Genomic DNA, 20,674 nt, shown 5'->3' with positions numbered 1-20,674 from the left:
CCTTCCTTTGCAGCTCCTGGGAAGGGGCTGAACTGCCCTGGTGAAGGCCCAGGCGGGACTTGGGGGCATCCAGATGCACCACTCTTGTGCTGAGCTCTGCCAGGTCCCCGTCACATGCCTGGTGCTCGTGGCCAGGTCGGTTTGGGAGCAATGACATCGAGCGAGGCAGCGGCACTGACCAGGTATGTGCCTGCAGCTGCCGGTGCTTGGCATGGCTGTACCATGGCCATCCCCATGGCCACACCACTGCCATCCCCATGGCTACACCATGGCCATCCCCATGGCCATACCATGGCCATCCCCATGGCCACACCACTGCCATCCCCATGGCCATGGCAGTCCCGGCAGCCCCAGAGCTGCCACGTGTGTACCTTGCAGCCTGGGCGAGCAGAGCCAAGCAGGAGGTGCCAGGAACCTCCGTGGGTGCCTCTGGTGGGGCTGGCTGGGGCAGGGCCGCGGTGCTGCAGGTGGTGGCTGCACTCATGGCAGGAATGTGAGTGCCGTTCATCAGCTCCTTGGAGAAGTTCCCCCGGCAGTGGCAGCAGTGCTGGCATTGGGGGAATTGTGGCTGAGTCCCCACTCTCACAGCACGGAAATGACCACTTGTGCCCCACTCCAGCCCCGCGCCGGCTCGCAGCCCATTATGGCACATGCGGCCCCCACGCTCCCACTTGGGGAGGGGGCTCATTTGTAGTTAAAAATCTATTGTGACTTGTCAGAAAAATGAATAAATGAGCACATTATTTTTTCATTTTGGAGCTCAGCATCTGTTTGTCTAATCAAGAAAGAGAACTGGGAAAGTCAACCAGGGCTGACGCACACATTTTATTTAACTTTTCCTCTGTCAAAGGAGTTTAAATGTGTAATGAACAGGCCATGGTGATTTGAAATATAATCCCATTACTCTGATGAGATTACCCAGGCTGTGAGAGTTCACAAATCATGCTTAGGGTTTTTAGAGTGAACAACACCCTGTTGAGATTTTTTTTTCTCTTTTTGCATTTAAGCAGAGGTGTGTGGGGAGAATAAAACATGACAGTGCTTAACCCTTCGTGCAGCAGAGCAGGGCTGTGCCCAGGGTCAGCCCTCCCCATGCCCCAGCTGCCCATGGTGGCCCTGGGACCTTCCATGGGCACGGCAGCAATGCTGGGGAGCAGCACCCGGCCAGGGCGTGGGGCACAGGGCACAGGGCACAGGGCACAGGGCACCTGGCCCAGCTGGCCGTGTGCCCACTGTGCCCACACATCCCTGTCCTCGTCACTGTCCTTGTCGTGGTGTCACACCAGGGTGGCTGTGCTGGGATGTGATTTAAGGGGCATTAATTTCAGCTGCAGCAGCAGCACCCAGCACCACCCGCCACCACGGCAGCGCATTTCCATGAATTCATGGGCCCATTACAAACATGTCTCCATAAATAACTCCCCCCATTAATCTCAGGGCTGCACCCAGGGCTCTGTGATGGGTTTTGCCTGCTTGTCCCGGCGCCGGGTCCCAGCCCTGTCTGAGGGGCAGCTGCAAAACTGCCGGGATGCACCAGACTCCTGCCAACCCAAACCCAAAGGAGCCTCTGGCTTGAATTGCTCCTGTGGGAGTCTATGGCAAACCCCTGTGGGGCCAGGGAGAGCACCCAGTGCTCTGGCCTTGGGTGCCAGCACATGCCTGGGTGCCCTGTGTGTTTCCTGCTCAAAGGCCACTCTTGTGGTCCCCAATGCTCTGATAAAGCCAAGGAGAAGGAGGGGGATTGTCCCTGCAGACAGGACTCCTCCAACAGCCAGAGCCAGAGAAAATTCAGAAAACCTCTGCTGCCTCCACCAGCTCCCAGTGCACGGCAGGCCAGAGTCATCCTCAGTGCATGAGCTGCATCCACCCTCCTCTGCCAGAGCCCAGGAGCAGGGATGGAGGAACAGCTTGCCTTGCTGACCCAGTTGAATGCCCATCTGACTCAATTACATCTACGACTACCGGGGAAAGACCAGCCCGTGATGGGTCCGTGCTCAGCTGTGCACAGATTGCAGCCATGAGCTCCAATTTAACTCCTTCAGAAACACTGAGGAGCAGAAATGTCTGTTCTGCAGGGGGGCTGCTCAGCTCTTGGAATGCCGGATCTTTCCAGGATTTAAGAAAGGTTTCCTGCATGCCATGTATCCAATTGGATCTGATCTTTGAAAGCAAATTTGCTTTTTAACTGTCAATGGCTCTTTTGGAGCAAATAAACTCATTATGGGCTCCACTGTTCCCTGCTCCTCACTCAGCCCTTGGAGCAGCCTCCAGCAGCAGCATCTGCCTGTCCGTCCGTCCATCCACCCATCCCTGCCCTGGCTCCCAGAACACCCACACTGGGAACAGCCAGTGGCAGGTGACTGATGAGAGGGTGTGAACACACATGATCTGGGCAAGGGACTGTGCCACAAACGTCACCACAGACAGCAGAGATTGTATTATTTGAATTTTTAGGCTTTACTGAGAGCAAACCTACACATGCTGAATCCCTGCTGATGATAAATACACGTGAGGGGCTGACAGCAGCACTATGGCCATGGAAACAAGAGACTGCTGCAGTTCCTGATATCAAATAGGCAATTTTTCAGCTCAGTTAAAAAGAATTGAAACTGGGTGGCCAAAGAACATTCACAGAGCAACTTTAATGTTAAATAGTTCACAGTCGGTTAAAGGAGTCATTTACATCAAAGGGGTTTCCCCCATTGCATCTGTGCCGCATTTGCACATAGAAAATATTTAAAAAATTAATAACATACTATAAAATAGCGTTTCTCATTTTGCAGATACCATGGAAGACTGTACAGCGAGGCCTGGCCTCAGTGGTGTGGGCACCGGGAGGGCTGAACCCACAACAGGTGAGACACAGCCCCTCCCTCTGCCTCGGGGTGAGACACAGCCCCTCCCTCTGCCTCGGGGTTGTTCCTGCACAACGTGTTAAGGCTCAGGGCTCAGGACGTTTTCTCTGTACAAAGCAGGGTGGGAGCTGGCAGAGGTCAGGCTGTGCCGTGGGACTGCCGTGCTCAGCTGGCCCCAGCCCCGTGGGGTTCAATGCCGTGTGGAACCAGGGCAGTTCCATGATACAGGGATGTGTGTGCAGAGCTCCAGCGACCTGGAGAGATGGATGAAAGACACCTCTGGTGAATTCAACCAAAAACGTGGCTCTGGGTCTCAGCAATCCCATTCCCATGTTCCCTGATGTATTAAGGATGGACAAAGCCAACATAGTTACAAATCCCAGTACAAAGTAGGTATTAATTTTTATTTTTAAAGAATAATATTAAGAAAAGGTGAAGGCATTTCTCAGTCCCAGGTGCAAGGTGCCTCAGAGGAAGGGCCAGACCTGGGGCAGCAGCAGCTGTGGGTCCTGGGCAGGAGGATGCTCCTCTCCAGCACCAAGACGCTGCTGTGGATTTCCAACTACAGCAAGGAACTTCCAATAAAGCGTATGCAAAGCTGAAAAGCACAGTTAAATAAAAATATTTTTGAACAAAACAAACCACAACAGACTCGACTGTCTCAGCATCCCTCACTAAGAGCTCCCCTGCCACGGCTGCTGTTCCTGGCTCACGGATGCCTCCTGCACTTCAGCAACAGAAGTGAAACCATCTGGGACTGCAGCCTCCCCCCAAAAGAACTGTGCATCATATGGACCTTGAAAAAGATTACATCTGTTTATTAATAGTAAAAATGGATACATTTGTCCTACATTTTGTTTTTAGAAATTTGATCATGTCACAAGCAATACCTGCGTGTACGTGGGTGGATTACAGATGTATATAATTTATTTTAACCAGGCTGTGAAATAATATGTAATCACATCTCTTCTTGTGATTGTACATAATACAGTAATTAAATGATGCCAGTCTACGTCATTCTCTTATTTCTAATCAAAGGAACCTGAAGCGTAACAGTCTTCTTTCCGGCTGATATGGCTCTTTATTTCTGTCACAGGGGAGACTTCCCATCACCGACGAGGGATAATCTTCCAGCCGTGAGACGGGATAGTTCAGATTCCTTCCCGCTCTCCTGCCCTGGGGCAGCAGGAGCTCCACAGTCCTGGCTCCCCCAGTCCGGGCGGGAGCGGCTCCGAACGCGGCACAGGCTCTGCCCGAGGCTCGGCCTCACTGCTGTCCCGACTTCTTCTCCTTCTGGAAGCTAAAGCTTGTTCTCCTGCTCAGTTTTCTTTGTTTCTGAGCAAAATAATCTGCTCTGGCTGTGCTTGCTCGTGACTCTAGAATATAGTTAACCTGCAAGACAGGAGGTGATGTTTAATGTCCTCAGTGGTTGAGCAGGATGGCCTGCGATGGGCAGGGAGCCCCACACCACACACCCAACAGGGCCTTGGGGCAACTGGTCCCAGTGGCCACCAGGACAATGATGACAGAGAGAGCCTGGAGCGCCAGAAGAGCCCAGCACACCCGCCCATGTCCCTCATCCCTTGGCCCACCTGGTCACCCAAATCTGGTGAAGGCGGCGAGCAGAGCCCCAGCACTGGGATAATCCAGTAAGGGGCTTCAATAAAGGACTTTATCAGCCTCAATAAAAATAATTCTTCCATTATGATGTTTGCATACTCAGCTAATCTCAGAGTTTTTCTGTGTTTTGGCACATTTTACTTGATGAAAGCATTTTTAAATGATATTTAACAAGCCTGCTACTCCCTAAATTTATTATCTCCAGTGCTTTGTGATAATCTCACAGATAATTTTAATGGAAGGTTAATGCAAGAATCAAAAAGATAAAAATGCCCTTTGGTCTGCCATTAGCTGGTTAATATGCTGTGGCTTAAAACTTGCACAATTTTATGCACTGTAGAGTGTTTCACTTTCATTGCATATTACAGCTTAAGGCATAAAAATATAGGGAATTTTCATGGTCAATAAAGCCTCCATTTTTCTCACTTGATCATGTAAAAAACCTAATTTGAAAAGTCTGATTTTTCTGCATCTTCTAATGCTGATGGAATTGAAAACAAACCAATGACTTGTGCATGAAACCAGAGAATACTCTAGGTAAAGGAATGGTAACTTAAGAAAAAAGTACTGTTCAATACTATTTCTCTCTTGAATATTCATATTATTCACAGTAAACCTTTTTTTTTAGCCTTCTTTTATGACCAGTCTCAGATATGTGGAGTCACCATCCCTGGAAGTGTTCAAAAAACAAGCACTCCATGATGTGGTTAGTGGGCATGGGGGTATCAGTGAAAGGTTGAACTTGATGATCTTGGAGGTCTTTTCCAACCTTAGTGATTTTGTGATGCCATGATTCTAAGTGTTCTGGATTACAATAGCTGATTTAAGATAAAGTGGGAACAAAAGAATTGGCCTAACAGCTCACAAAACAGAAAACCCCTCAAACACGTTCACCTTCTGTGTTATGAATAAAAGTTATTTTATCGCACGTCAGTTATTTAACAATCCTCCAAACTCCACACAGCCAATAAAAGCAAACATAACAGATGGTTTGCCAGAATTACTGCTTTTGAATTTTGACTTGCTACGAAAGATGAACTTGTGGAAAATTCCATTTGCTCTTCCAAGAGTGTAACAATAATTTTTTTCCCAAAGCAAGGGAGCACGTCTCTGTACAGAGCCCCAGGGGAAGGGTCGGGTGAGGAAGAGCCCCTGGGTGCTCTGTGGGAACACCTGGGTGAGGGGCAGGAGCACCCAGCCCCACGCAGCCCCCACATCTCTGCATGGCATGGGGATGCTGAGCACCTCGTGTCCAGGGGTGGGAACTACCTGGACACAATAAAATTTGGTAGTTTCCTATAAAATTCCACAGAAAATCGGTGTCTCTATTAACTAGAAACAAGCACAAAAGGAAATGCTACACACAGACAGGCAGCAACTGTTTGAAGGATGAATAAAACAACAGGCAGGGAGCAGCCAGTCTGGCAGGTTAAACACACCTCAGTGGTCCTCAGGCCTCCTGTGTTTCCAGAGCCTCCTGAATTCTCACTCTCATGTCTAACAAGTGGTAAAACACCAGGATTTTGGGTCACGTTAAAATTTAATACTCACCTTCAGTACAATTTCATTGACAGTAGCAGCATCTGATTCAAAGTAAAGGTGTTTGTAGTCATGATTGCTTAGATATGTAAGTTTAAATATTGCATGACCTGCGAAGATAAGAAAAAACTGTTCAGAATATTCCTGTAAAGTTTGAGCAGAGCTCGTGTGCCTGACAGAAGAAAACCACAGATGGTGATCTCCGCGTACCATCAGCACGACAGAAGGAAGCAATGAAATGCTGACAGGCTTCTCATGTCATTTCAATTTAAGGCAAGTGGTGGCTTACAGGAGCAGCTGAACTCCAGTCAATAAAGTTCCTTTTCCCATCACATCCCCACTGCAGGAAATGCAAAAATCCATCAAATGGCTGGTTAGCTCTGCTCGGCCCACACCGGCGCTCACCGGAGAATCACCACGCACAGGGGAGTGTTGGGTTGGAAAAGGGCAATTAATCCCAGAATCATCACTCAAAAACCCCAAAACATGCCCCGAACCCACCTGGCTGCTGATGGTGAAGGGGAATGGCCCCACTGCACAGCACCAAGGGACCCACAGCACCAAGAACCCACAGCACCAAGGGACCCACAGCACCAAGGACCCACAGCACCAAGGACCCACAGCACCAAGGGACCTGCCCAGCACACTTGGAGCCAGGACTGCCCCTCCTGCAGCGGGGAGTCAATTAAACTGTGGCTGTAATTTGCTGGCAGCTCCACTGCTCGGGGCCAGTCCCACAAGGAGGGTCCCAGGGGTGGAGTGGACACAGGGTGCCACCGGCCCGGCCACTCCCCGGCTGCCCTGGGAGAACAGCCCAGGACTGATGTACAGTGCCAGGAGGGACAACTACAACACAGAGGTAAAATATGGAACGTGTGGGAAGGCAAAACATCCTTCACTTGTGTGAATGCTGATGGCTTCAAAATGAAAACTAAGCATATTCTACACATGATACTTTTCCAACAGTTTTCTCCTAATTTATTCAGTTCGACAGTCAGAGTTAGCAATCCATAAAGAAACAGCCATGTTACTGTAAATCCAGGTCTTTCCTGCAGGAAAGCTAATTGGAAATCTTATTTACATTATCTAATTCTCCAGATTTCCAAAAAGTGACTGATATATGCTCAGATTGGTGGCCAGGAAATTTGAGACGCAAGTATTTTATTGTGGAGTGTTAATTAAACACCATTATGACGCACTAATCTGGAATATAAATTCTATATTGAAAAATTGGCTAATAATAATAAGAAAAAACCCCACCCTTTAAATCATTTGACAAATGATACCCTAGTGGTACTAAAAATGCAGAAATCCAAGCTGGGAGCTCATCAACATGTTAATGAATGCAGCTCTGCCTGGAATGCAGCATCTTAATGATTCCAAAAGTGCTCCTGTACCACTCCTGGGGATGGGACACAGCACCACGCCCACCAGCTCCCACCATTTTCCTTGGACACTGAACATTCCAGTTATGGACACTGATTACTGAAAACGAGAGTGGCACAGAACAGGGTCGGGAGGATCCCAGTACACTGCTGTATTTTGGGTTTGAAAGTTCATTGGGTGGTTCCTGCTGTGGATCAAGACTAAACCTGTTCAGGTGTTCACTGCTGCCATGGTGGAAGATGGCTGGGTGTGTGGGGTGGCACAGCATGGGATGGCATGGCATGGGATGGCATGGGATGGGATGGCACAGCACTGCCCACAGCAGGGCAGGGCAGGATGATCTGGTGTCACTGCAGAGGGGAGGGGCACAGAGCCACAGCCTGAAATGGTCCTGTGGAAATCAAGCAGATCACGGCCTCTGCTGTGCCTGATGAGAAACCCCACGCAGGACCCCCAGCTTTCCTTCACACCAGGGAGCTGCTCCTCCTTTCTGGCAGAAGCACCAGCCCAGCTGACCAGCAGCACAACCCAGAGCTTCCCCCAGCACTGATTTTCGGATGTGAGGAGTCAGCTCTGCCAATGGCAATAGAGCAACAGATGCCCATACCAATCCCAAAGTGCCAAGCAGTGGGAGACAGAGCCTGCTCTGCTCCCTGGGAGCCCAGTGCCCACCCCGTGCTGTGTGGGACCCCTCTGGCACAGCTTGCCAGGCAGCACTGCAAGGGCAGCTCCCAGTCCCACTGGCACAGGGGCTGCTCTGGCCCTGCCTTTCTGGCCTGGCACTGGCCAAGCCTGGACTCACACTCTGCAGGGGCCCTGGGAGCTGCAGGGGACACGACACTGCTGCTGAATCCGTGGCTGTGCAGGACCAGCTGTGCAGGACCAGCTGTGCAGGACACACAGCCCCATCCTGCCCGTCACTCGTGATGCAGTGGAAAGAAGCCAAGAAGACTTTTCCTTAGAAAGCCCCATTATGGTATCATGTTTATGGGTTCTGAGTCCACATCACACTATTTATGGCGTGAAATATGAGTGTACTGAAATCCTAACTGGCACTTTGCTCTGCTACTCTTCTAGCCAGATAGAATTTATGAATTGTGAGATTGATTTCCATTTCCAAGAGTGTTTAAATATGTGATGTACCTCTTTCCAATAGAGCACCACCCCTGACAATTCCAAGATCAATAGGAGCTTCCATGGTTTGATGTTTCCATATAAAAGGAACTGGTAACAAACAGCAGCAGCTCAAGTGGCTCTTACTGCACATGATGGGAGACTCAAACCACATACAGACTCTGCACCAGTAGCTCCATCATCACCAGTTCCACAGCCACAGTGGTTTGGTGTTTGGGGGAACCTCAGTGTCCTGCAACCAGGATTAATTAGCTGCACAACAGGAAATCCATGTTATTCCCAACTATGTTTATCTGATAAAACAGTTGTGGAAAGCAAATGAATGACAGAAACTCATCTGTTACCAACAGCTTTTGTGCAGGCCCAACCCACAGCGAGCTCGGCACAGCCCAGGGGTCTCGTGCTCCTCTCCAGCCCTGCTGCTGCCCAGCCAGGGCTGACCCTGCTGCCACAGCAGGAGAGCAACGTCCTCCCAACAGTGCCCTTTGGCCTCCGCTCGGAACGCTGATAAATCTTCTCCAGGCCCAGCACTAATGGGTTCCTGTGTGGTTACTCCTGGAGAGGAGCCCACAGCCGATGCCGGCGGAAGGGCAGGATGCTAATTCACTGGGAACTCACCGAGGAGAGCTCATTTACTCCTTCAGCACCACGTCTTACAGTCAGCTGTTTGCCATGTCTCCTGATTTTTAGCACCACTGCACTGCCAGCAAGGGAAGGCAGAGGCTCTGCAGTGCCCAGCTCACCCTTCTCCTCCCCCTCCCAAAGGCTGGTGAAAGCCCTGGTGCAGCCTCTGCCCTGTGCTTCAGGGCCCAGCTGCCCCCTGTCCCTGTGCTCACACACAGCAGTGAGCAATCCTGCAGAATTCCAGCTCCAGAATTACTGACCAAAGTGTGTTCTACAGGCAGCAGTAAATCCTGTGCTAATTCCTGCAATCCCGGGAAAACATCCAAACCCTTGGCAGGCCACTGCTCTGCACCTGATAAGGTGAAAAAATTATCACTTTTTAATCTAAGTAATAAACTCTTTTTATCAGTCTAAACAATACTGGAAAACAGTGTGTCTGGAAATACAGAATGCCTGGAAAGCATTGGAAGGATGTGAATTTGCACAAGAAAAGACAATTTTTTAACCGAATCTGACAAGACTGGAAAGAGTTTTTCTTCTTCCCCTCCCACCCCACAATTCAGCCCATAGCAAAACCATCTCTTTGCCAAAGCCACTCTTTAAACAGTATGCACAGAATTAAATCACTAATTAGATGGAGGATGAAAAGAATATTCATGAATTGGACAAAACAGAAAACAAACACTGGGAAATGCAAATTTATGTTAATTTTTCAATATACCTTGATGATTGCTTTGTCATTACAGGGCCATAAGGCAGAAGTCAACAATTAAGAGTTATTAGTGGAATATATAGCTGGAGAAGGACCTCTCTGAAGAACAAAGCACTTATGGACATCATTTGACATCACTGATTCTCACCACTTCAGCAACACAGGATCAGACCCTGAAATCTCTTCTCACAGGCCCAGAAAGGATGAAAAAGAATTAGAAATACACCAGCAAAAAGGCAAGGAATAAGAAAAATTAAACACACCAGCAATGTACCGAGCTTGGTTAGGGACACAGACTGACCAGGGACATTGGCCTGGATGTAAAAGGGGGGTTAAGTCCATTTTATGCAAGTGATATTTATCCCAGAGGTACAAAATTTAGAGGCAGTGATGGCAACCAGTTCTGGATGAAATCCTGACCCTGCTGATACCAGTGGAGCTACCGATGGGTTCAGGCTGCTCACCAGGAGCCTGGAATGGATCTCCTCAAACCAGGCAGTACTTTAGTAGGAACAAATGGTATGAATGTTAAGGAAAAAAATAACAGCTGTAGTCCTGTGGGCTTGCCCCGTTCTCTCAGGGAGCAGCATACTCCATGATCTCTTTTCCTCCAACTCAGGTCTTTATGTTCCACTGTAGGCTTGTTACACAGCATTGCTATTAGAGGGTGCTTTGTGTCCAGATGTCCTGAAAGCAGAGCTGCAACTGAAGTGCTGCACACGCCCACTTTTGTGTCAAATTGTGGTAACTATTCACACATCTGGATTTTTTTTCCTCAAAGCCTTTTGTTTCTTCTTCAAATTATTATCAAAGGCAGAATACTAATAAAAATTTTTGCAAAAATGCTGAAAATTGAGGTGGAATTCGGGGTTGCCCAAAACCTCTTCCCCAGCAACCTTGTTTGGGAAAAAAGATGATAAATAAATCAAAATGCACTAAGCAGTGTTTCCACATGGCAATCGGCTCCTCCACTGCGTCTGCAGCTCATCAATCACGCATTGTCTGCCTGAGAGGCGAGCCTTGTAAATGTCACATCCACTCAGGCCCGAGGAGAGGCGAATCAAAATGCAGCGAGGAGTTTTAATTGGATAGTGTAATTAAACTAAAAAACCCCAGCAGAATAGCTTTGACAGGATAGATGAAGACCCCTTTTAATAGGGCTACAAAACAGATTTGTTAAAAGGATGAGGCAATGCACGCTCCTGATTGCGCTCAGGAGAACTTTTATGGAGAAGCTGTTCAAGGGGGACGCAGTTAATCAGCACAGCCCTGGCTGTGGCAGGAGCTGCTCCAGTGACGCTGTCCCCAAACCACTGCCCGTCCCTGCACAGGGACACTGGGACCCCCCACTGCCCCCAAACCACTGCCTGTCCCTGCACAGGGACACTGGGACACCCCACTGCCCCCAAACCACTGCCTGTCCCCCGTTTTCTAGTACAGGAACAGTCCAAGGACTGCCCATGCCCCCAAACCAATTGCTGTCCTGTATCAGGGACATTCGGGACAGGCCCCACTGCCCCAAACACCTGCCTGTCCATGGACAGGACACCAGGACACCACTGCCAGGCCCTGCTCTGTGGGACACGTCCCATCGAGAGCTGCCCAGGCCACGCAGGCTCCTGAGGCCCCCCGGGCTCAGCCCTGAGCCCCCACGGCACACAGAGCCCCCCATGGAGCCCCCCATGGCACAGGGACCCCCCATGGCACACGGGGATGGCAGCACAACCACAGCCATCTGTGCCCCGCTGCTCCCCCCGAGGCAGCCCCTGCCTGCACAGCACGGCCACGTGCCCGTGGGCTCATCCCTTCTGTTCCACACTGGCACAGCCCTTTCACTTCGAGCCTGAAGTTTGGGAACATTTTCTCTGCTGAACCTGTTTTTTACCTTTTGATCAGAACTGGTTATTAGTCTCCTACCAAGAAGGAATTTTATTCTGTTACTTCACAGATGCTCTGCATTATCCACAGCGGGAGCAGGGATCTCAGGAACCAGCACAGGACATTTTGTGCACCATTTGCAGAGCACATAGGTAATAGCTGCCTCTGCTCTGGCCCCACTGCAGGCTCTGAGCAAACCTGCAACGTCTCTATTTGAGCTCCCAGAGCAGCAGGAACCCGATGCCTTCCCAGTGCTTTCTGTGTATTTTCAGCCCTTCCACAACCCAACAACGAATTCATTAAGTCAGTATTACCCAACGTGCATAATCAGGAGGAACTGGACACTGAATTAAAACATCAAATACCTTTAGCTTTAAATGAAAACTACAGAAAGGGGGTTCAGGCATCGCTCTGGCTATCACTTACAGCCAGGGTGAATACTGCTGGAAAAGCTATTTTCGTGCAGATGTGGAATTCAATGGGAAAGACTGACTCGTGTAGCAACATCAATCAAAACGTCGGCTCGGCTGGCAGCTCTCGACAGTAAGGCAGGTTCAAAGGTCACGGGATAAAGAAAAAGCCAAGCTCTGGTTCAGCTCTAATATCTCCTCGCTGCAAGTCTTGCCGAGGTACCTGCCCCCCTTCTGTACTCACGGCTTTCATTAATCTTCTTGCCATCTTTTTTAACTAGTCATGCAGAACCGCTCGATAGCGAGACATATAATGGGGAGGCCCTGTGCCTATTACCAGGTTAACACTCTGTTAAGCCCCAGTGCAACAATGGAATCAGAATTTAAAGGAAATCTTCAGCTGCAGGGTGCAAAGCGGGCAATTAAATTACAAACCGAAGTTACCCATGTACTCCGTGACCTACAGAACACCTTTGTTTAGACTTACCTTCATATTGAGGGTATTTTGACCTAGTAACTGAGATGTCTCTGCTTTATGAAAACAAAAAAAAAAAAGGCAGATAAAGGGTCACAGAGAACCTTGCTTCAGTGTCTCAAGTAAATTATCAAACAAATCCAATTTCTGCAGCTCGTGTAGGACACAGACGAATGGGAGAAGCCCACGGTGAGTGCCCGGCTGACCGGCCCCGGTGGCACCACAGGGCTGCCCCGAGCTCCTGGTCCCTCCCCAGGCAGCCCCGGACATGGCACATCCCTCACGGCCACGCTCGGACACAGAGCACCGAGGCAGTGGGCAGTGACACTGAAGTTTCTCTCTTGTCCAAGTAATGTAAGAGACATTACCAGAATCAGATTTCCTTTAAATTACACTATTGCAAAGGGATATAATTGTATTAAACTTATTATGTTGCTTCCTTAAGACTTTATATTATGTACACTTAATTGAGATACAAAGCTCTTTTCAGCTATAAAAATGACAACTACTTTATTAAGGCTTAAATCTTATTTCTCCATGATAGGATGCTTCCTTTCAAGATTCAAAACATTCAGAATCTCTCGTGATAATCAGGCTGAACCTGATTTAAAGAAGCCATTCATGCCCAGTGTTCTCAGGTTCTGATGGCACTGGGGTGAGCCAGCAGGGCCATTACCTTTTCCCTTGGTCTAAATGAAGGGAGTCAGATTTAATTTACAAATAAAAATTCAAATTCTGACCCAGGGCTACTACAAGGGCAAACAAAAATCATCAGCCATTCCTGCCTACATTCCCCCCACTAACAGCAAGTGAGATGTCAGAGCTTTCTGTTTTCGTTTTCTGTCCTCACTGAAGGCAGTTCTGAGTTCCACAACTTGTGGCACAGGAAAGCTCAGCCTGTCCAGAACGGCTCCAAGCCATCCATAAATATTCACACCATATCAGCTCTGAAGCTGTTGAGTCCTTTCACACACGTGCAAGTGCCACTAAAACTTCACTGCATGAACCTGTTCAGAGAAAACCAAAGAACATGCACACAAGGCTCTCCACCAAGACACTGGTCCCAGCACTCAGCCTTGACTCCCAACACCCCCTGTCCTTACTAAAAAGTACAGTCACATTTGGCAGCTCCTGCAAACCCTTCACCTCTCCAAGCAGGGCTCAGCTGGGTTCTCACCCTACCACGATGCCTGGGGAGGGAAGGCAGCTCCAAACCCAGACCCTGTGTTTCACCCGGCGTAACAGGACAAGCACCAGTGTGTGTGCAGAGCACTTCTGAAAGAGGAGATGGAGCATGTTTGTGTTACAAAAGATAAAAATATGAAAACAAAATATATTGCAGAACTCAAAGACCTTATCTGTACTCAGCCTCTCTTTGCAATAATTCATTCAAGGAAGATCTGGGAATAATTTTTGATGTAAACTCTGCTACAAACATACATCACCGTGCTGATAAAAATCACAGACAAAACTTGTGAAATACAGTGAGTTTCATTCCTTTATGCTACTAAAATAACTTTTTTCCATTTAAAATTCAAGAGATACTGATCTGCTGCTCAGTTCCACAAAATGCATCATTCTGAGATGTCACACTAAAAGTCTCTTCTGCTGGCCTAAAATAATGACTTTTGGAACATCTTTAGTGAGTTGGGAAAAGGTCAGCAGTTTCAGAAGGAAGTATTTTTTCCTTTTGGAACTCTGTTGAACCATTATTTAGTAGGAGAAGTTTAAGATGATCACGTGAAACGTGCAAATAAACCCCTCAGGACCATAACAGTTGCCTTTGTTGCAACCTGTCAGTGTCCTCTCCAAAGCCACCATGATTCTTCACTCAATGGTCCCCACGTGCAGGTACAGCCCTTCTGCACCTGGACTCTATTTGGGGGCTGAAATACCTGGGTTGGCAAGATTTGGGTACAGACATCATTTCCCACAGCAGCAGGTGCTGCCTCTGGGGCCAGAGAGCCCCATCCCAGCAGGACGTGGTCCGAGGTCTCCAGGGACCCCTGGGTGCCTCTGGTTGGTGATAGAAGTGGAAACCTCGGGTTTCAAGGTCAGCTCTTCAAATACAGTCTCATTTTTTGGGCACAATTTTATCTCCTCAAGTGTTTGCATTTGCAATGAAATGTGGCTCCAACCCAGAGGTGTGACAGGATTTACCAGGGCAAACTGCCCCTTGCACTGTACACAACCCTCACGTGTTTCAGACCACCTGGTCATTGGGGAAGCTTCTCCTTGGGGTTGTGCCTCCCCAAGGACCAAGAAATCTTGATGGAGAGACAGAAAAGGAAGACAATGACTAGACCAAGAACATGGAGGTAGGGAGGGGTAATGAAGGAGAGAAGGATATAGTTCAATAATTGCTGATAAAATCTGTGGCAGCCATAAATTTACTCTTCCAAGAGAATTCAACAGATCATTACCTCTGTAAATATGTATCACATAATTCTCCCTCTCTGTCACCTTGCAGATAAGTACTTAATACCAGCATCCCTACTCTGCAGAGGCACAAGTGCAATAAAATCCATCTGAGCTTTTGAACTACAGTTGCTTTTTGATCGTAGACAGTTCCATTTTGGCCCCACTGGGAGACATTGCCCGAGTCCCCCAGGGCCCATCTTGTGCTTTTTAAAACAAATTTTCCAGATAGAGACTCTCATTACTCCACTGATGCAACAACCAGAAGCCCTTGGCTTTTGAAGCCACACTCTAAACAGCCACTTCTGACCTCTGGGTGACGACTGTGAGCTGGGACATCCAGCCTGTCCTCAGAGCCCAGCACAGCCACCACTGCAGAATGGAACACTCAGAGCAGCACCTCCAATCCCAGTGACCCTACAGCCATGGCTGAGCTAAAGTCACACTGAGCTGACACTTACTGTATATCCAAGATCCTCAGTTGTACCAGTCTGGATGTAAAAAAAAATTCAAAAAAATTGCAATTATATTGAAACATGTATTTTCCTGATGTGCTGTGGGGCTGCAGACAGCTGGGCAGAGCCAGTGTTCCCTTGGTATGACAGTGGGCAAGAAACACTGAATGATGCCATTAGCTGAGAGCAGCACCAAAGGACACTTGTAAAATGTGTGTCTGTTTATGCTGTGTTCTCTATAACAGAATTGAGTCAGATTAAAAACATCCTGTAATGAATAAAATACACCTATAGAAAGAAAAGGACATGGTAGCAATAATTCTTTGGACATCGAGCACATCCAGGGAGGGAGAGGAGAGGGAACATAAATAAAAAGGACTACTCACTTGGGCTTTTTTCTTCCGCAAGGTCACAGGCACAGAGGAGTTCAGAATCGATTGAAATGGGTTTCTGCTTAATCCAAAACTTAGTGCTGGCCTTCTGATTAGTAACAGGGTCTATCTCTACCTTGTCTCCAGAAATACCTGAGATGAGAAAGAATAGAGAGCCACAACAGTGATCTGTTTAACCGATTTCATATCAGCCGTTTGACACACTTTATAAATCTTAAATGGGCTGAAGGTATATTGCCCTTCTGGGCTTTCTGAAAGCACGGGAGCTTTTGAAACCAGAAACAAATGGTTATCAAACTGCATTGATAATCTGCATTTTATTCTCCTGCATAAGAATACCAAAAGAAAGAAATAGCACAGAAAAAATTCTTCTCAACGCATACAGAGCTCTTCTGGAAGCAGCAGCTACATGAGCTGTGAGATTTATAGGAGATATGCTGGTTTTTCAGTCACCACTGCTCTGTGTAATAGACACTATCACCATGGGCCCTGCTCCATCTGCTGCACAGCAGACACCAGAGTCATGGAACAGAATCACAGAATATGCTGAGCTGGAAGGGACCCCTCACAATCACCGAGTCCAACTCCTGGCTCTATGCAGGACACCCCAGGAATCACACCATGTGCATGAAAGCATTATCCAAACACCTCTTGAACTCACATAGGCTTGGGGCTCTGACCACTGCCCTGGGGAGCCTGTTCTAATGCTCCCCCTCTCTGTGGGTGAAAACCCTTTTCCTGACATCCAACCTAACCCTCCCCATCTCAGCTCCAGCCCTTTCCTCAGGTCCTGTCACTGGTCACAAGAGTGAAGAGGTCGTGATGTACCTGCCCCTCTGCTGCCCCTCGTGAGGATGCTGAAGATCCCAATGAGGCCTGACCTCCAGGCTGAACAAACCAAGTGACCTCAGCTGCTCCTCAAAAGGCTTCTCCTCCAGACCCTTCACCATCCTCGTGGTCCTCCTTTGGATGCTCTCTAAGAGCTTAGAGTCTTTTTTATATTGTGGTGACCAAAACTCCCCCAGAACTCCAGGTGGGGCCACACCAGTACTGTCAGGGCAGGCAGAGGGCAAGGAGTGTCCTGCTGGAACCAGTCCAGGAGCTGCTGACACACCTGAACAAACTTGGCAGGGAGCTCTTTACAAGGTGTGCAGAGCATTAAAAACAAGGAGGTGTCTTCAGTCCTGAGCTACAGGTGAAGCTCATGAGACATCAACAAAAGGAAGCAAAACAGGAAAAAAGCATTTAAATATCATTTAACTCTTTCATCTCTGGAAAACCAGCAGAGAATCTTCTCCTTCCTGAGGGTTCTGGCTCTGACACTTTCAAAGACATCCCATTTGGCTTGTTTGAAGCACAAGAAACCTAAAGAAGCTGATGAAGAAACTTCTGAGAGATGTGACAAAATAAAAGTAGGATGTAATGCACACACAACGCTCCCAAGCTCTCCAAAATTAACTGGGTATTTCCTAAGGCCTGGTCATGGCTGAACTTACAAACCACAGCTGGTTTGTATTCTGTGCAACTCCAAAGCCAAAGCACAGGACAGTGTGGGGCAGGTACCTGTGGGGGTCTCACTGCAGCCCCTGCCCCAACACCAGGTCATCCTCACTCACCCTGGGACTGCAGTGGGTTACAGTAACACCCCATTAATCCAGGAATGTGCTTTGTCATTAAACATACGTCACATCAGAGAGTTCACATTTCAATTAAGTATTGTATCAAGAGCCCAATTAACACCCAGACTGCTGGAACTCACTAATTTGAGCAGGCTGAGGCTGTATCTGGAGCCCATTTTGGTTTGTGATTTAATTTTGGACAGATTATTTAAAAACAGCATTGGTATTTTACTGTAATGGTTAATTATTCCAAATGGCATTTGCTGTAGTTTAAGGAAAATATGGAAGTTGATGGTACAAAGTCTTATTTTCTCACTGAAAAAAAGTCAAGGGAAGTTCTAAAAAAAAAGGTGCAAATTCTTTGTGTGTTAGGACTGTTTCCCATCCCTTCCTCTGAGAGCATCACCCCTGAAAATATCCTCAAAAAAATTTCACTGTTTGGTCCTGCAACTTCAGAATTCACAGTCAGTCAATACTGTTAATGCACCTTGTTAATTTGATAGGATTTGTCAGGTAGCTCCACTGGAAAATTATATAAAACTGTTCCAGATGAACAGATGATAGTGACATGAATTAAAGTGATAGAACAATAGTGGAATATAAACCAGAAATGACACCCAAAGTGGCTGTTGATTTATTGCCATCCTGAGTTTGGTTCTGGGCTTCCATGTATATTAGTGCTACAAATCTGGGTCCATTTAGCAGCGAGATGCTCATACATACATCACCAGCTCCTGCTCCAAGCCAAGGTCACTCCCCATTGCATCAATCTTTTCAGCAGAGGCTACTTCACCATTTTGTAACCATCTCAGATGGAACAGACTTCTTCCTCTTTCATCTTTTTTTTATCATGTAAAATACACTCTAACTTCTATTATTTTTATCTGCAAATTGTCGCTGTATACTTCATCCATTATTTCTGTATCTCGACATCGCTGGCTCAAGCTCACCCACATCCAGAGAGCACATTGACAAAGAATGTTGTCTTTTTTTTGTTATTGTTCTCACAATCTGGATGTGTTGAAACCTAAAATCAAAACAGCATTGTGTCTGAGGCTTCTGCAGCCTCTGTCTCACAGCACAAATCAGTCATACTCAAAACCCAAGTAAAAATGCTGCTCCTACTATTTTTTTAATTCATTCATTTTATCAAAAGAAATGTCATCAATGTGTTCAGTAACACTGTTCTGTTCTTGCTTCCTTTGTTGGGGTCTGCAAGAGCCCCCCCTTTTCTGAAACACTTGCCAGCAACCGTTTTCCCAGACAATATGCTCCTGTTAGTTCTGCTAATGTGATACACAAGCAAATGTGTCTTATTCCTCCATAACATGATAGAGCCTTTGTAAAACTGCTGAGAGTGCTGCTGTGTGTGCACTGCCCTGTGATATGGGCTGAAACACAAACCCCAGACCTTAAACTGCAATAAAACTCTCACTCGAGGGCTGGGCATTGCTCCCATGGTCATCCACAGACTGGTTTTTACTACAGAGCTATACACAGTGTAGGGAGGGGTGAGGGGCTACACTGAGGGTCTTCTCCACCATTTCTGGGTTCTGTCACATGTAATCAACCTTCCATGGGGTTATTTGGAGCACTTGCCCCAAATCCACACGGGTGTTTCCAGTGCACCCACGGTCCCTTGGCCGATCTGCTCTTGCACAGCCAACAAGGAGCAAAGGAATGACTTGGGATTCTCAGGGTCCTGAAGAAACATTGTCACTTTGCTATGGCTGATGGCACAAAAATGCTACAGAGAAAAGTCTGTGCAACTGGTCATCATCAAACTGCCAGAGAACAGCTCCCAGAACAGTTACTCTGAGCAAAACCAAAAAATCAGCCCCCATTTTTTCCATTCAGGGTGGAAGGAGCAGTCTGTCACTCATAGGTAACATGTAACACTCAGCAGCAGCCCGAACCCAAACAGCCCCTTGGTGCTTTTTTTACCAGGGTTTCTCTTTTAATACCTTTAAAAAATTCAGGAAAAACCTCAGCAACATACACTCACTTCAAATTTATTGAAAGGTTTTGGTTCTCTACATTTGTCCAAGCTTTGAACACCCACTGGGGTTTTCTTTGATTTTTGAAAAATAATTAGATTATAAAACCCCCATTGTCAGTGCACTGCCATCAAACCCATACAAGTTCACAGATTGTTATAAAAGGGAAATTTTATGGTCCTTACAGCACTGGGCAGGGTCAGCTCCTCCACTGCTGCACAAGTTAAGCCATTTGTTTCATTTAACAGCTCTTCTCCCTTAACCATTTATCTTTAGTGATCTGTCATGACCTTTTCAAGCTCTCATTTCTGACACTTCCCAGATACAGTGAGTCAAACTTCACTGGAAGCAAACTATCACACCCCGAGAGTTTGCTCGAATGCAGCGAACATGCCCAGCACTGCCCTGCTCCAGCACCAGCAGATAAATCCTGCCTTAACTAGACAGCTCAAAATAAACCAAAAAAGCCTCTTCTGGGGGAATTTTACAGACATGTACTCTTCCATGTGCTTCAGGATGGAAGAATGAAGGGACTGTACTGACAATAATACAGGAATTGGTATAGTTTAAATTTAACAATTCTGCTGAACTCTACAGAATAAATGTATTTTGTAAACATTATGGCACTTAATATTTTACTGCTGAATCATTTCTTTATGGAAGGTATTTGCAGGAATGTCACAGGTCACCTACCAATGCATCATTAATCAAATTTTCACAATTTAAACACAAAGATAAAAAGCCATTCAATCATTTTAAAACAGTAATGGGGCTTTTATAATTCAGGATTCTGTCAGCCCTTGGCCTTCGGGTTTTCAAAAGCATTCAGCAAGCCAATAGGGACAATATAAAACCTTAGAGAATGCTCGTTTTATTTTGTTCCACCTCAGATTCCACTTGGTTGTTAAAATCTTTCAGTCTCAGAAAAGGAAAAACCCAATAATTCTTAATTTTGCAAAGCCTCATTTAAAAATAATAAAACAGTTGGCAAGAAGCTTTCCATTAGGAAGCCTAGATTGAAAAAAAGATATGAGGTCATTAAATAATGGCCTTCGTTCAGAGGCAACATGTGCAACTGATTGGGGGTAATAAAAATACTGAAGAATTTTCAACTGAAAGGAATTTTTTTAACCACTGAAATGCTAGAAACACTCTCAAAT

At 47.1% G+C, this 20,674-nt stretch overlaps 1 protein-coding gene across 1 annotated transcript in view; it reads right to left on the bottom strand.

Moving 5' to 3' along the window:
• Positions 1–3,656: 3,656 nt before the first annotated feature.
• The window catches only part of MAPKAP1 (MAPK associated protein 1), an 81,027-nt gene continuing 64,009 nt past the window's right edge, over positions 3,657–20,674 (bottom strand). Inside the window, exons 11-13 of the mRNA XM_018074374.1 lie at positions 15,893–16,030; positions 6,027–6,124; positions 3,657–4,247 (exon numbers count right to left, since the gene is read on the bottom strand). Of these exons, the coding sequence (XP_017929863.1) occupies positions 4,122–4,247; positions 6,027–6,124; positions 15,893–16,030 (362 nt within the window). The 3' untranslated portion in view covers positions 3,657–4,121. The remainder of the gene's footprint in view (positions 4,248–6,026; positions 6,125–15,892; positions 16,031–20,674) is intronic.

This window comes from Manacus vitellinus, unplaced genomic scaffold (genome assembly GCF_001715985.3).
Source record: "Manacus vitellinus isolate BGI_N305 unplaced genomic scaffold, ASM171598v3 scaffold_27_pilon, whole genome shotgun sequence".
Lineage (NCBI taxonomy): Eukaryota > Metazoa > Chordata > Aves > Passeriformes > Pipridae > Manacus > Manacus vitellinus.
Note: the sequence above shows the minus strand (reverse complement) of the source record. Positions and strands in the feature narration are given on the sequence as shown.